We start from the raw sequence: 16,728 nt of genomic DNA, 5'->3' as shown, positions 1-16,728 counted from the left end.
GGTGGGCTGATCACCATGGTTAGAGCTAATCGCAGGCGGAGATCAAAGAGGAAATCTTCATGGTTGCCATGGGAAATTGTTGGAACCGTCTTTGCTAATCAGCTGGAGGCTGATAGTTGGCGAAAGCCAAGAAACGCCCATTGGCCAAACGACGATTAAGCCAATGGGACTTTAAAAGCGACAATCGCTCAAATTAGAGGGAAGCTCGAATACCCCAAGCAGAAATGGAAGTTTTCGCACCTTTACGCAATCAAACTCTGAAATTGCATTAATGTCTGGAAAATCGGTACGACCCAGTTTAAAATGGACCAGACTGGAGATCAGCTCTTTAACTCTCAGCCTGGGTTCACAACGCTTTGTGACCGCATTAAATTCTAATAACTCGCTATTATGACATGATAGTCACGTATTAGGCAAAACAGCAACCGAGTAACCGCATAACCAATAACCTACAACTCAGGCCCCACGACAAACTGCATTCAGAATTATGAGGCGATCGGCAACCGGTTGGACGACCAACCTCAGACTGGGCCACCGAAACTGGGAGGAGAATCTCGAGGGGCAAGCAATATTAATGCGCAAATGCCAAAATATTTGAGGCAACCAAAAATTTGCATTCGCATGGAGTATGGAAAATATTCGAAGCCAAAGTGAATAAGAAGTCGGGTATGCAAATAAGTGTTTTCCCGCGCTGAAGTACCCCGTAACTGTTTGAAATTTAAGGTGAGACTAAACATTTGTGTTGTACTTAAAGATAGTAAAACTTAGGTCCTTTGGCGAACAAATGCGCGATTTTATTTTTAAAACCACATTTGGTGTTTTACACCCTTACAAATTACTGGGTGTGACAGAAACAAATAATTTACATAACAAAAGGCGAATATTTTGTTGCCTGCAGGCGAGTTCCAGTTCCAGTTAAAGATCTGGCTCCAGGCTCACTTTGGCTTCCATTTTTTCCTCGTCTTTTATTTGGAGCATTGACACTTTTCCACATGCCCACACACATGGCAGATTGTTCTAATGGCTGGCGAAAAATCTGCATAGGTATCTGAGCTGGAAACAATATTGTAAGGGGCTAAATGAAAAGCTTGCTCTGATCGATTTGTGAGCGGCAGCAGGCTGCTTAATTTGGCTTATGTTTCATATTTGCCCCGGGGCAGAATCGTTTAGTGCTCGGCCCGTTGATTTATTTCGCCCGTATTTGGCGAGACCGAGGTCCACTCACGACGAGGGTGTTGCGTTGGTGCTGTGCTGCTGTTGCTGTTGCGGCCTCCTGTTGCATGTTGCTGCTGCTGCTGCTGTTGCTGGTTGCAACCCAAAAACTTGAACTTCGACTTTCGAAAACAACGGCCCGGCTACGGCTGACTAATGAGAGAATTATGCAAAGAGATAGAACGGGTGCGATGGTGGAGAAACCGGGATCGAGCAACTGGAATCGGACATTTTTGCGTGTCTCGGACTCGCTCTATTCATTAGGCTGAAACTTCGCCCGCACCTCGCAGCTAATTGCCAGTATCTGCATCTAGAAGTGAAACCACAACCAAATGCCAGCCACATCAACATGAACACACATCTTATCGGACCAACCAATTAAGACACACAAAAACTAAGCTCGACGGCTGAAAATTGTCAGCAAATCGAAATGAAAATCAAAGTCAGTCGAATAGACAGGCAGCCGTTTTAATTTGATTTGATGTGAGGCCGCCGCAGAGTCAAGAGAAAAATGCGGGGAGAACCTCTAGCATCCAATCTCATACTACATAGTACACCCAAAAAAAATGGTTTCTAAATTTGCTGAGCTCTTTTATGGCACATTCGTCCAAAAAAGGCACGTTCGTATTCATGTTTTAACTTCATATACTTACTTTCGAGCCCTTTAACCATCAATATGCATTCATTATTTCATTTCATGCTGTTATCATTATTCGATATTCGAGTTTTTTTCCGTGTACTTAGGACTGTCCCCATAGCAATCGAGTGCATTTCGGTAGTTTGCTTTTCGATTTCGTTTGCGATTAGGCTACGCCAAATACATAAGCCAGCAGCCGCGATATTTGACTGCCTATAATGAGCCAGCAACATGCTCACTTGCTAAATTCAATTGCTAAATTGCCGCTTGGCTTTGGCGACCAGTGTGCCCGATTGCCAATTGGCAACTGCCAACTTGTATGTTGCCAACTTGAATTGAAGGCTCCAAGCTGCCACCTGCAGCGATATCTAAGCCATTGTTTTGCGATTGCTCCCTATTCCGGTGCGAAGTTTCAAAGTTTGATTTTAAAAATTAAGACATACATTTAAAGTGTGTGTGTGTGTGTTCCTTATCAAAAGCAAACTTTCCAGTTTTTATACCCTTGCTACATTCTTAAAATATATTTAGTCGTTTAAATAACTCCCCTTGGGCTACGCTACTGTGTGGAAAAGATGCGTATCGGACAGTGAAAACAAGTTGGACATAACTGAACTCGGTCGGGTAATGGTGGCGTGAAGGTCTAAACTCAGCGCTGGCTACAAAAATGAGCTAATTGAATGCATTTGCAAAGAAGAGATGAGATAAAGTATTCAACCCACGCAGCCGACTAAGTCTCCTGTAGGTATTTTCACGTTCAAAGGTTATGACGTTGTCGTGTCAACATTTTATTATTTATTGTTGTAGCCTCTAGTCAGGCGAAAAGGGTTTGCCCCAAAACAAAGCCAACTAATGCGCCCACTCCTCCACTGTCTCCAGTCTTCAGTCTACAGAGTCAGTCTTCTGTTGCCTGTCGGTGACTTTTGAGCTTTGAGCGTTGTTTGAGCCGCAGTTTTGAGTTCCTGTCCTGTCCTGTCAGTTATTAATGGAGCGCCATTGTCGGCCCCCCTTTGACCCACAAATAACGCTTTGATTTTGCCATAGAAATTAGCATTCAATGCAATTTACTTTGCCATGCCAATCAACGCCCTCTGCGAAGCTTAAGGAAAAAGGGAGTACGCGTTCAAGGAGAAACCTCAATTTCAGCCGGAAAGCAATGCAAAGAACTGTTTTTATTATTCGAAGAACAAGAAGATTATGCGCTTTTATGTGCGCTATTGTGTGCGTAAAAACAGCATCGAACTACTTCAGCTTGCCCCACAGAGTTACCACTGAAAATGAATCAAAACATATGTAATTGAGACTAAGACCCATATTGCATAAATTGTATACAACAGTATCCAAGTCTACTATTCTTTTAAGGATTATGTATACAAATCAATATTTTCCGAACAACAACATATTTATATGTGCACTTCTTTTTAACGTCTAAAGACGTTTAATATAATTATTTCCAGTGCATCGCTAGAGTTCTGGTTGTCGTTGTCTCTTGTCTCTATTCAAGATGTAGGTGGCGACATCGACATCACTTACGCTACACAGATCCCGACATTAGATTGTCGCTCTGCTCTTTTTCGCCGGTCCTCAGTCTTCACAGAATTCTTCCGCCCCTTCTTTTGAAGCTTCGGGTTCCCAGTTCCCCTAGTTATTCGCAGTCGTGCGCGTTTGTTGATTGTTAGAAGCGAATTGCGAAGGACTGAAGAGACTGAAGGAAAGAGCGGCGACTGCAGACAGAAGACTCAGAGATGAGGCCTATAGGTTTAGGCCTGGAACGAAGACTGTGCGGCTGGCTTGTCGTCGACGTCGTTGATTTGAATGTTTCATCTGCCGCAGCAACAATGAGAAGAGCAACAGCATAAACAAACAGAGCGTGCCTTTTAATTGCGGTGCCGCCAACAGACATTAACATTAACATTAACATTAGAGGAGTCCCGACAAAAATAGTCGCAAATGTTGATGATGTATCCGCGTTCCTTGATTACCCAGTTGTTTCTCAGTCTGTGTGGGCGGTGCAGCTGCACTGGAAGGCTCAGTTCGATTGGAAATTTAATTACGAACTCAACGAGGTATGACATTCCATATTCGGACCAATATTTCGAATGCTGTGATGAAAATACTGATATTTATAGGCGCAAAAACAGAAAAACGATTTTCGGCCAATATTCAAACATCACCATCAAAAATTACAAAAAATGTGAACAAAAAATGTAATTTTTTTTTTTAACACAGTTCGATTGGAAATTTAATTACGAACTCAACGAGGTGTGACAATCTATATTCGGACCAATATTTCGAATGCTGTGATGAAAATAATGATATTTATAGGCGCAAAAACAGAAAAACGATTTTCGGCCAATATTCAAACATCACCATCAAATGATCAAAAATTACAAAAATGTGAAAAAAAATTTAATTTTTTTGTAAACACAGTTCGATTGGAAATTTAATTACGAATTCAACGAGGTGTGATAATCCATATTCGGACCAATATTTCGAATGCTGTGATAAAAATAGTGATATTTATGATCGCAAAAAACAGAAAAACGATTTTCGGCCAATATTAAAAAATCACCATCAAAAATTACAAAAAATGTGAAAAAAATTTAATTTTTTTTGAAAGCACAGTTCGATTTGAAATTTTATTACGAAATCAACGAGGTGTGGCATTCCATATTTGGACCACTATTTCGAATGCTGTGATAAAAATACTAAAAAATATTTTCTCATAAAAACAGATTTTTAATTTTTAATTAAAAATTGGTATTGCCATTGGCATTGCACATTTTATACTATACAATTATTTGTAAGCCCATAAAAACAGTTAATTATTTTAGTTTTTACTTTGGCCTTTTATATATTAAACAGAATATTATTGTTAAACGCTGTCCTTATTCATACCACCAATACAAATACCACCAGCCTACACTCCATTTAAGTTGTTTGCCATAACTTCTATAATTATAAGAATTATTATCGTCATTACTATCTTTCTTCTTTTTCTTGGATGTTTTACATTTTTTTTTCCCCGTTTTCATGTATCCAACATATCTTACACTTTCTCTTACCCTTCTTGGTTGTCAAACATATTTTACACTTCTTCGTACCCTTTTTAGTAACCCAACACTTTTCCGTTTTATTCTTTTTCTCTTCCTCTTTCTTTTTTTTCTCATCTTCTTTTTGTCTTTCCTCTTCCTCTTTCTTTTTTTTCTCCTCTTCTTTCTTTTGTCTTTCCTCTTTCTTCTTTGTTTCCTCTTCTTTTCTTTGTTCCTCTTCTTGCCTCCTTTCTCTTTCTCTTCTTTCCTCTTCTTGCCTCCTTCTTTCTTTTTCTCTTTCCTCTTCTTTTCTTCTTTCCTCTTCTTGCCTCCTTCTTTCTTTTTCTCTTTCCTTTTCTTTTCTTCTTTCCTCTTCTTGCCTCCTTCTTTCTTTTTCTCTTCTTTCCTCTTCCATTCTTCTTTCCTCTTCTTGCCTCCTTTTTTCTTGTATTCTTTCTTCTTCTTCCTCTTTTCTTTTTCTTTCCTCTTCCCTTCTTCTTTCCTTTTCTTTTCTTCTTTCCGCTTCTTTTCTTCTTGCCTCTTGTCTCCTTTTTTCTTTCCTTCTTTCTTCTTCTTCCTCTTTCCTTCTTCTTTCTTCCTCTTCTCTTCTTTCTTCTTCTCTCCTTCTTTCTTCGTCTTCTCTTCTTTCTTCTTCCCTTCTCCTTTGCTCTTCTTTTCTTCTTGCCTCCTGTCTCCTTCTTTCTTTTCTTCTTTCTTCTTCTTTCTCCTTTCTTCTTCTTTCTTCCTCTTTTCTTCTTTCTTCCTCTTCTCTTCTTTCTTCTTCTCTCCTTCTTTCTTCTTCTTCTCTTCTTTCTTCTTCCCTTCTCCTTTGCTCTTCTTTTCTTCTTGCGTCTTGTCTCCTTTTTTCTTTTATTCTTTTTTCTTCCTCTTTTCTTCTTCTTCCTCTTTTCTTCTTTCTTCTTCCTCTTTTCTTCTTTCTTCTTCCTCTTTTCTTCTTTCTTCTTCCACTTTTCTTCTTTCTTCTTCCTCTTTTCTTCTTTCTTCTTCCTCTTTTCTTCTTTCTTCTTCTTCTCTTCTCTCTTCTTTTCTTTTTTCCTCTTCCTTTCTTCTTTCCTCTTCTTTTCTTCTCTGCTTTTCTTTTCTTCTTTTCTCCTCCTCCTCCTCTTCCTTTCTTCTTTCCTCCTCCCTTTTAATTTCTTCATATCTTTTCCTTTCCTCTTCTTTTCTTATTTCCTCTTCTTTTCTCCTTTCCTCTTCCTTTCTCCTTTCTTCTTTTATCCTTTCCTCCTCCTTTCTTCTTTTCTCTTCCTTTCTTTTTTCCTCTTCCTTTCTTCTTTTCTCTTTTCTTTTTCTTTCCTCTTCTTTTTCCCGTTCCTTTTTATTTTTGTCTTCTTCCCTTTTAGGATTCTGGCAAATAAACAAAATGCGCTGGTAACATTCATATGTCTGATATAGTCCGCCTTTTATACAAACGCATTGCGCGTTATCCTTTTTTGGCTGGCCTTTGTTCCATTTTAAAAATGGTGCTTTGCTCCCGTAGACCAACGAGATGTATTCGCCTTGATCGGTGAGATCGGATACGTCGATCCAATACGACTCGGTCTCCAGTTTTTGACTGATAAGGTGCAGCTCATCCTCGTCCTTTGGCGACGCCAAGTGACCGCCCATCTCGCGACACTTTCTTGCTGCATCGAACCAATTTTGTTTGACATGCCTCTCGATGTAAAAGTACCTTGAACCCACTTGCTCAAATGCTGGATGGAGTGATCCCTTCGACGAAACTTTTCTGGTATCTAGAGAACATTGAAGAGCATTCTGTGCCTTTTGTAAGGCTTTTTCTAACGATAATTTTTTGGCCTTTAGCTCCACTTTGGAATGCACCTCCATAAAATAACTTTCCGTTTTGACCTGACGCGCTTTCAATTGCTTCTCAATGACTTCTTGGTATCCTTCGATCCTGTCCAGAACTCCCTGCGTTTCGTTGAAAATCCGTGAGTTAGCAGTGTTCCCCATCTTCTGTTGCTCTACATTGTTCTCAAGAATTGGTAGTACGTCGACAAGACACATTTCTTCAAGTTCTTTAAGTGGATCGTACGATGGAATTATGGGACGCTGAAAAATATCGATTTCAGCAAAAACGCTGTAGTAACCGTAGGAAACAAAGGTGCACAAGATATAGGTCGCGTAACTGAACATGTTGAGTAAGTATAACGAACTGATTCTACAATTATGTTTCATATTTCTTTTTCTGATAAACAAATTTTACACACCTCGTATTCAGGTAACACACCGGAACGATATATTTTTATGCAAGAAAACTGCATATATTTACTACACATCATATAAGCGTAAGAGATCATCTGCTTATAAGAAATCCGCAATAATTAATTACATAGTGTGCAGCAATAATATAATCTTTTAATGTTCTGCAAGTTGGCAAATAAAAAGAAATTTCTCGCTGCACTTTCCATCCATCATTTCGCCGCCATGTAAGTGAACACAGCGTTGATGAATTTTCACCTGAGGCCTGAGTTTCTGCCATTTAAAGAAAGGTGGATTCCCTCCCGTTGTTAAAGAAACGAATTCGCCCCATTTCGCAATGTCGTTGATGTCTAGCCAGAAGTCAGGGTTTTCCTCATGAATGACTTCAAGTTCCGTACGAATAGCATCTAATTCCTCTCCGCTCTGAATTGTCGCCAGGTGACCACCCATTTTATGGCACTTACTCGTTGCTTCAAACCAATTCACTTTGTGTTTATTCTCTATGAAAAAATGCCTCCAGCCAATTTTCTGAAAATTGGTAGGAATCTCGATTTTCGGCATCACTTTTTTGGCTTCCACAGAAAGGTTTAGGGCTATCTTCGTCTCTTGCAATTGCAGCTCCAGACTTGCCAAATCACGTTGAATATTTTTCACATTCTTTATCTTCGGTCTTAGAGCATCAAATTCTCTTTCCATATTATCCTGTATTACTTTTAGCTTGTCGTTTATTTCTTTCTCCTGACCTTCAATCTTAGTCAGTTGTTTCCTGGTTACATTTATTTGAATTGCGTTAGCAGAGTTCCAGTGGTTATTATGGTTGTTGGAAATGTATTGGAGCACTGGCTCTAGTTCAACAAGGCACACTTCCTTGTGCGTTGACATTCGAGGACACACATCATTTGCGTGGACTCCATAAAGACCGCAGGCCAAAAAGGCGTATAGAAAATAGATCGCGAGCTGGAACATTCAATTTTATAACTTGAGAGAGTAAATGTTACTTATGAACTAAATCTCGTTTTATTTTTGTTAAGAGTATCGTACGAGTAATTCGACACACTCCCTAAAACGGTAATAAACACTAACCGATTTTATACGAAAAAAAATTGTGATATAGGTTAAAAATTCTGTTCATTTTTGAAGATTTATTAACCTCAAACCAGGTGCTTTTTAGCCGTCTTGCTGTTAGTACATTTGATCTTGTTTTCCCAGCGATTCATGTTGCATTGGAGAGACACAGACCGTTTTAATCCCATTTGGGGATCCACAAATAAATCAGTCGCTGGCAAATTGCTCAATTATAAGTTGCACAACTCCGCGAACCCGGCCCGTTTTCCATATTCCGCGCTTTTCCGCGTCTCAGCGGTTGGAAATTAGCATTTTGGCAATGCCTTGGCAGCAAACTGCTGTCATGTAAGCGACTAATTAACATGTCACTCAGTTGCAGCAGCAACTGCACCACAGTAACACATTGCCACTGCGACGGCCACATCACCAACGTCGGGGGTTTTCCTCTTTCGTCTGCACTTATTGACCATTCACTAAATTTACGCATTAGGCTGAAGTTGAATGGAACTAGAAGCAGGGGCTTCCAGCCCCCTTAACCCCTAAAACCACGTTTCTTAGCAACCTGTTGCTGTTGCTGTTCGTCGGATACGAAAATCTTTCACGAAGTTGCCAAAGCGAAGCAAAAATAAAATTGCCGAAAAAAGGTTTAACATTTTGAATTTATTAGCCTTAAATTGTTGCTGGGGAACCGAAGAGGTTAGATTGTCTCTGGCTTTGCACAGAGAGCAAATTATTTAAAGTGGGATAAAATTAACATTATGTTTGGTAAACGAAAATAAAATATTTTTGTGTAGATCATCGACATTTCTTCAAAGTAAGAAAAAAGAAAGTTTGATTATGTAGTATTTCAACATGGATTCTCCAATCTTAGTTAAATATATTTTAATGATTCAGTGAAATCAATTATTTGGTTGAATTAACAGAATTACTAAGAAACGACGAGCTAGAATAAGAATAAAAATGCACTAATACTTTTTTCTGTCTGTGAGTCTCTTTTTCGAGGTAATCTCTTGGCTGTCGTTTGCACGGCGCTAATTATCTCTGCTAATGATGCTTTAAAAGGCAGTCGTCGACGACAGGCGGTCCAGCGGCAGCGGTAGATATTGCCTGGGATTCAGGTTCGGCAACTGGACAGTCTGGTCCTTCTCCTCTGCGGCTCCCCACCTGGATCCCCTGGACCCCCGGATACCCCGAAAGCCCCGAAAACCCCAGCCCATGACGATGCTCCTTTCGCTCATCGCATGAGTAATTGACAATTTGCTGAAGTCAGCGTGTCTCCTCTCCTCTACGTGACCGCCGCTGGAAGATCGGGTCGGAGGATGCCCCACTCAGTCCCTTCCCTTCGACGGTATTTGTATATGTTAATTGTGTGACTAATGACAGCCAACTTGTCATATTTTTATCAACACGCGGGGTTAACATTTGTGTTTCGTTTCCTTTCGTTGCGCGTTTTGGCCCCAAGGGAGTTCAAATCCCGCTCTAATCAGGGTTGGAAGCCCAACTTGAGAACTTGTCCAATTTATTGGTTTCCTTTGAGAAAGCTGGCTTTTAAGCTCACTAGGAGCATGACTAAGTTTTCGAGAAAACACCATTAATAAAGGTATTATTTAAACATTAAATACTCTATACACTTCCATTTATACTCGTATTATAAAAACAGGAGCCGAATACCAAAACTTTATGTATGGGAAACTTTTTGTGAAACCCCTTAGTACTGAGCTATATAAACCGTATAAACGATTTCCATAAGTTTTAAGCACCCCTGGCACAGAGACATTCGTTTCGCGGCATCGTCGATCGCTAATCTGGGTTACTGTGTGTCAAATTAACGCTCTTTAGGAGCAATATCCAAGATATGGATGCGAGCTACAAGACGCCCACAGACTCACGACGACACACACACCAAGATCAAGCCTCTTTGAATAAGACTAACAGCTCCAACAAACTAAAGGAAAAAGAAATAAAGAAAAAATTCGTTAGTTCAAAAAACTCAATCAAATGTCGAAACTTGAAAATCGTGATCATGGTCCTGGCTCTGCCCGCCCGACCCGCTGTCCTTTCCTTCGGTTTCTTAATGGTTGTTGGCTCTAGGCGGTAGCTGCAGCAACAACACCAAGTCCAACAGAAGTACAAACAAACAAAAAACAAAGAAAAACCCAAGGAAAAACAACAAACGGTAGCTACAAACAAGACAAAAGACAAACTTATCGTTTGAATTATCGGCATTCATTTGCATTTCGGAACCCTGCGATCTCCCCTCGAATCCCCTTTTTTCTCCTACCCATTAAATCTGGGGACATTCAGCGAAACAGAGACGAAAATAGTAGCAAATGAAACAAACAAAGCGAAAAAAACACGCCGGAAAATCATTCGATTCGAATGACAATTGTCCTGTGTTCGAAATATTAAACAGCTAAAGGGGATCAAAAAATCACGTATAACAAAAACAAAATGCTAGATCTTGAACAACTCATAGAAAGTTACCCTAAAAAAACGAAACATAAAAACAAAAACGTAGTTTATTTTTGACTACACTTGCACACTTATAATAACTACACTAGCACAATTATAATTAATAAAATGGTTTAATATAAAAATATATCATAAAAGGCACTTTTTGTTTTTCTATAGGGTATCAAAACCACACACATTCTGGTCGGCCTTTCATGCTCCATCGCTCACTTGACTTGCGTTGCCTTTTACAGTTAGCCACCGAGGGCCCCGTCTATAAGTCGAAAAAAACCGTTGGGCCTTCCCAGCTAAGGAAATTAGCATGCGCGAGGCTCCTTTACTTTAAAAAAACAACATGGGAGGCTGAGGATTGAAGGGGGAGGCCTGGAATGTCAACGGCAGCTGAGATTTTTCCTAGCTTTTCTCCAGCGCAAGGATTTCCACACTGAAGTTGTTGCTGCTGCAGGAAAACGTGATCGTTTTAACATTTCAGCTTGTTGTCCGCTGGTGATTTTGAGTATCTTTTAGCAATTCTAATGTTTTTGTTGCTGCTGCAGCTGCTCAGCGGAGCTAAGCAAAAAAAAAAGATGAGGGAGCGGAATGGCAGTCGGTTCTGAGAACGATACCACATGCTCCAATACCGTACGATGAGCGGTTTATCCGCCGCTTTCCCGACGATCTTTTGATCGATTGTAGGTGAATTGGTAAGAAGCGTCACTGCATCTTTCCTGCCTACATTCTTTTTCGCCAGTAAAGTGTTTATTACATCTCTTATACTTGAAAGATTACAGTATTTTATGATATATATAAGCTAAAAGTGGTCGAAGCACAGATGACCATAAAATCTAAGCTAGTTGTGTAATGATTTATTTGCAAACAAACTTTTAATTGCGCTCGTCACGGTTTAATTCACCGCTTCTAAAGAGATCTTGTAGGTCTGGAACTAAGCACAGCATCAGTTAGTCAGAAACATTAGCCCTCGCTGGTGATTGTCACTCAATATGTTCAAGTACGCAACTTATTTCTTGTACCTGTTCGTCCTGTGGGATCCGCAGGAAGCCCAGGAAAATAGCTGCCCCAAGGTTCCACTTAGCGAACGAATCAAACAACGCGGAGAATTCAGTCTCGTCGATTTTGACACTCTGATGAATTCTATTTTGAAAAACCCACACAAGGAAGTGCTCGGGAAAATTGAAGGTCACGTAGGGCACACAGTAAATAAAATAAAGTCTTTAGAATCCGTAAGCCTAAACCAATCGAAGACTTTGCTGGATGATTGGGAGCTGCAAAGCAAATTGGAATATCTGGACGCAGCATTGCAGAATGCAAACAAAGCCCTGCACTGCTCACTCGAAAACAATAAGGTCATGTCAAATGGGAAACCCCCTCCGGAATTCCAGAAGTTGGGCTCGAGGTATTTTTACATCGAGAGGCATGTCAGGCAGAATTGGTTCGATGCCGCAGGAAAGTGTCGTGGGATGGGCGGTCACCTGGCGACGCCCCAAGACGAGGATGAACTGTACCTCATCCGCAAGCAGCTTGTAGCCAGATGGTATTGGCTAGACATTAGCAACCTGGTCCATAAGCACCAATACATTTCTCTGGCCTCCGGAAAAGAAGTTTCATATCTTAAGTGGCGAGACGGAGAGCCCAAAAAGACTTATAATGCCAACTGTGCTTATTTATACGCCGGAGATTATTACACATATCAGTGCAACGACAGGAACTTTTTCATTTGCCAAGCTGCGTAAGAAGACCGCCCTTGGAATTTGATGGTACAAACTATGCGATTTATGCGTGTTAAATGATTTATATGTCACTTGTAGTATTAATATTGAGTGTACATATAGCCGCCAAAGAAATATTCAAATGCTTAAAATAATGACTTTTTCACTACTTAGTGACTTTCAACCACGAGTTGATGATGGCACCACCCCCCCGATAAGTCCGTATATTCAAGATTTGGCGATCGGGTTAACAAGCTGGCCGCGTGCAAATGATGCTATTAAAGTGGCATTTAAAATTTAAGTTGCAGTTAAATCGCGCCTCTCCCTCTCCTCCCCCTCCTCCAACCTATCCTAGCCAGCGTTTGGTTAAGCTTTCCTCTTGGCCGCAAGACGAAGCCATTTCTTTGAGCCACAAAACGAAAGAACAACAATGGCAACTGCAGAAACGACCCACAGAAGGAAATTTAGATAAAATATGTACGAATCTTATTGCCTAAAAAATATAAAAAATAATTAATATAGATTTGCAGATTAATCAATGTAGGATTAATGTAAGTTTTTGGACAACAATATAACCAATATCAGTTCTACTTGAGGATTGCATTTCTCAGAGTGTAGGCAACATCGACAACGGCACGACTTTTCTCTGGATAATGTTTTGCATATGTATGAGAGCCAGTAATTTGCACTTGTGTGCCCTGCCCCGCAAATGTGTTGGTGCTTGAGTATCTGTGTGAGACCATCTAAGATGCCGCCTGGCGATGCACGCTGCTCGTTTAGATCGTCACCATTGCCAGCGTCTGCCTGACCCAACTAGCAACTTGCAACCAGCAACTGGCAACCGCCAGCGACCATTGAAAACACCAGCAAACATTGTGCTTAAAACCAGCGAAATGTTTTGCTCTAGCCACTGATAAAAAATTTACCTTAAATCCCAAAATACTGATAAGCACAAATTTTTATTAGAATCTTGTAACCTTACAGTTTTGCGTTTGGTTTTTAATTGAACATAGTTTAATATTATTATATGGTAATGTACACATCTTTCTTTTGTCGAGTGTAGCTTACTTAGTTGTCTTTTCCTCCTCAAATAATCAACAGCAGCAGCAGCAGCATTGCAGCAACAAATGCAATTGGCAAATGTGTTACGGTCACAAATGCTTAACTTTTACTAATAGTTAACAGTTTTTGTTTTTGTCGCTGTTACTCCTTTACGCAGTTGTTGTTGTTGTCGCGATTTTATAGATAAACATTCTATTTGGCAATTAATTGGCATTTTGTTACTTTTCCAGTTGGATTTGTATAAAATGTTTTTTCCCCAGCTCACGATATTGAAATGCTGTTTGCTGTTTCAGGTTGCCGTTGCTAGTTTGCTAGTTGCTGGTGCCACTTGGTGTTGTGGGTTGCCAGTTGCTGTCGCCAGTTGCTTGGGGATTTTCGTGATTGTCAGCAATGATTATTTGGTCAACACTTGGCGGTTTCGGCTTAGAAAGTAAGCCAAACCAAAGCCGAGAGCAATCTCTGCGATGATGATGCGGCTAATTAAATCGAAGGTGGATCGAATTTGGTCCGAGGATCGCACAAGGGCCGGCATGAGCTTCCTCCAGCTTCATTTGCTTCTCCCTGGCCACGAATTTATGGCACTGGCAAGGCAATTGACATTAACCCTAACAGCGACAGATGCAGCAGCGACTACTTGCAACGTGCAACAACTGGCTGTGGCAATGGCAATGGGATTGCGATTGGGATTCGAGAAGCGCGAGTGGATCGTTGCACTTGGCACACAGATGAATTTATGTATGCAAAGCAGAATACAAGAGGGAAAGACACGGGCGGAGACTTAAAGGGGACTAACCGAAACCGAAAGCGAGCCAAGTTCGCTTGCAAGCTGACTGACAGGACAAAAGAGTTATTTTTCACAAAAGAACAAAAATGAAAGGGAGCAATCTTTCCGGATTGTAAGGACAGGGGTTCCACAAGGCGTTCTACAATGGGAGGAAGCTTGAGTGGGGGAAGGCAGCAGGAAGAACACAAAGCAGACACAGTAGTCGCCGCCAAATAAGTGACAGTGGTCAGAAAAGCGTACTTTCTGTATGAAATCTTTCATATTTTGCAGAATCCTTTTTCATCTCAAATGACGATAAAGTGTGCCCACTTGGTTGCCGTTATTTTGCAAAATCAATATTTCAGAAGATTCGATATAACCTAAAACTAACGAGAGGGGAGCACTGTGGCACTGCGGCTTCCGCCGCGGCACAAAAGACAAGTACCAGTAGCCGGAGTCGGGAAGACACAGAAGCCGGAGCATTTCGGAGCCACCTCCTGGCCAATCCAAGTCATCGCGTTCCAACGAGCCACTGAGGAAGCCTCAAATGAAATGCGCGGAAAAGTAAAAGTAAAATAAGTGCGCCAGCGATTACCAAAGACCTAAGGGGCAGTAGAATGGGCTCGACTTGAATATTGGGTATGCAAAGAGCTGGGGATGGACATAAATTATCTTTGGCCGGGCGGCGGACAAATCTTCAGAGGCCCGACAATGTCAGAGGAGCCTGTCAATTGCAGCCGAACAAAGAGGAGGGAATCTGCGAGGAAGAGGACGCAATAAGGCGAAGCCTGTCAGTGGACGAATCTCAGTCAGGGCAAAAGCAAAAGTACGCCAGTTGGGCCTGGGAAATGAGTCAGGATCAGGATCGTCGCATCGAAATCGTTTGGGATGCCTGCCTGACAATTGTGAAATGCAAACGACGACAGCGAATGGCCAAAAAAAAAAGCCAGTCCATGCGAGGCTTGATTAATTTATGGCCCCCGCTTCTCGCTGCAGACCCATTGTGAGCTACTGGATCTCTTGGACCGGCCCTTTGTTTGTTGGCCTTGACTGCAGAACAGCAGTTTTGGCATTTGAATCACGACCTCGGAAAGAGCGCACCGGGCTCAAGGAAGGATAAAACTGTCGACTTGAGAGGTGTTGTCGTTGCCACCAAGGAAATTCGCGGAAAAGTCATGAGCCTTGGGAGCACCCAACCCTGTCTGATTTCCGCTCTGGAAGCCACGATCTGCACATTGCCAACTTGAGATCATTAGAGGAAAAGCCAAAAGAACATTGGAAAAATTTATTGAAATGTGGTGATTAAATGGTATAGATGTTTAAGATATATTTATTACTATTTTTGTAAAGAAAACAGTATTTGGCTGGAACAAAGAATATTAGATTATTCAAAAATATGAATATCTTCAAGTTTGTTATTTTTCGAGAATATCTTACAACTGAATTTGAACTGCGATTGCAACTATCGAATTTGTGTGGCAACATGAAAAGTTCAATGTTAACAACAAATTACGCGACCGGGAACCGCCCCGCGCCGCCCCGCTGATCCACATCAATTGGTAAATTGAGAAATTGAAGCCTAATCAGATAAGCCGAGCGTGTGACTGCGCCACAAATGCAACAAAACAGCGGTTGCAGTTGCAACTGCAGCAGCACCCAAAATTGATTAAATATGAAACACGCAACAACCCCTTTTCCTCCTTTGCAATCTCCGCTAATCGCCGCATTTAAAAAATCGAAAAAAATAAATTGAATTCATAAAAAGATTTATTAAATCGCAGCTTTTTGGCAACCAGCTTCGGTGCTGCAGCTCCGAATCCAAATCGGATTTCTTATCGCCAGCTGCTGATCTGAAAACTTGCAGGCACAGCAATGGGGGAAACGAAATCTCCGACCGATTGCCCCGCGATTCTCCGCCCTCAAGGTTAAGCATCAATTAAAAAATGCACCACCAAAGAATCTCAGATCTAATGCTGCACGGAGAAAAAAGACGGTAATAAGAAACATCTCAAAAAGTATTGTAATTTACCAAAGTACCTAAGTAGGGAAATCTGTTTAACTTAAATAGTAAACATACAACATTACCCTATTCAACTACCCTATTTCATTGGAATAGTTTGTAGATTTGATCACTGGCAATTTATTGATAACACAACTAATTTTAAAGTAATTATGTTCTATCTTTTTCTCTGTACGAACTTTGGAACGCTTTGACAATATTTTGGTTGCCGTTGGCTATTGCTGTTTGTCACCAAGTGTTCATTTTACAGTCCTGTAGTGTTGATGCTGTGGTTCATTTGCATAAAACAAATTTGGTATTAAATGCTAAACGCAGCGATAAGATCAACACCGAGCTGTTGTCGTCGTCGCCTCTGTGAAAATTTGGCTATAAAAAAGCAGAGTAGACAGGAACAAGAGGTTGGGCAGTTGGTTTTGGCCACTGTTCGAGCACTGGACCACTTACAACCAGCATCAACTAACGGCGCATTATGAGCAACAATTTTCATTCATCAGCTAGGGACAGGAAAGCTAAAAAAAAAAAACTAGGAGAGAAAATCC

The 16,728-nt window shown here is 40.9% G+C and overlaps 2 protein-coding genes across 3 annotated transcripts; one reads left to right on the top strand and one right to left on the bottom strand.

The window, feature by feature from the left end:
• Positions 1–7,139: 7,139 nt before the first annotated feature.
• On the bottom strand, positions 7,140–8,089 carry LOC120458935 (accessory gland protein Acp29AB-like). Its single transcript, XM_039646790.1, has one exon. The coding sequence runs from the start codon at positions 8,065–8,067 to the stop codon at positions 7,258–7,260; it is 810 nt and encodes a 269-aa protein (XP_039502724.1). The 5' UTR covers positions 8,068–8,089; the 3' UTR covers positions 7,140–7,257.
• Positions 8,090–11,586: 3,497 nt separating this feature from the next.
• On the top strand, positions 11,587–13,284 carry LOC120451152 (accessory gland protein Acp29AB). Of its 2 annotated transcripts, none has more exons than XM_039634592.1 (2): positions 11,587–12,895; positions 12,963–13,284. In XM_039634592.1, exon 1 carries the CDS (start codon positions 11,619–11,621, stop codon positions 12,366–12,368), a length of 750 nt encoding a protein of 249 aa, XP_039490526.1. In that variant the 5' UTR covers positions 11,587–11,618; the 3' UTR covers positions 12,369–12,895; positions 12,963–13,284. The 2 variants fall into 2 exon arrangements, with proteins under 2 accessions (XP_039490526.1, XP_039490516.1); XM_039634582.1 differs by having other exon boundaries at positions 12,956–13,284.
• The last annotated feature ends 3,444 nt before the right edge of the window (positions 13,285–16,728 follow it).

Source organism: Drosophila santomea, chromosome 2L, assembly GCF_016746245.2.
Source record: "Drosophila santomea strain STO CAGO 1482 chromosome 2L, Prin_Dsan_1.1, whole genome shotgun sequence".
Taxonomy (NCBI): Eukaryota; Metazoa; Arthropoda; class Insecta; order Diptera; family Drosophilidae; genus Drosophila; species Drosophila santomea.
The sequence above is the reverse complement of the archived record's forward strand: the minus strand, read 5'-3'. Positions and strand labels throughout refer to the sequence as shown.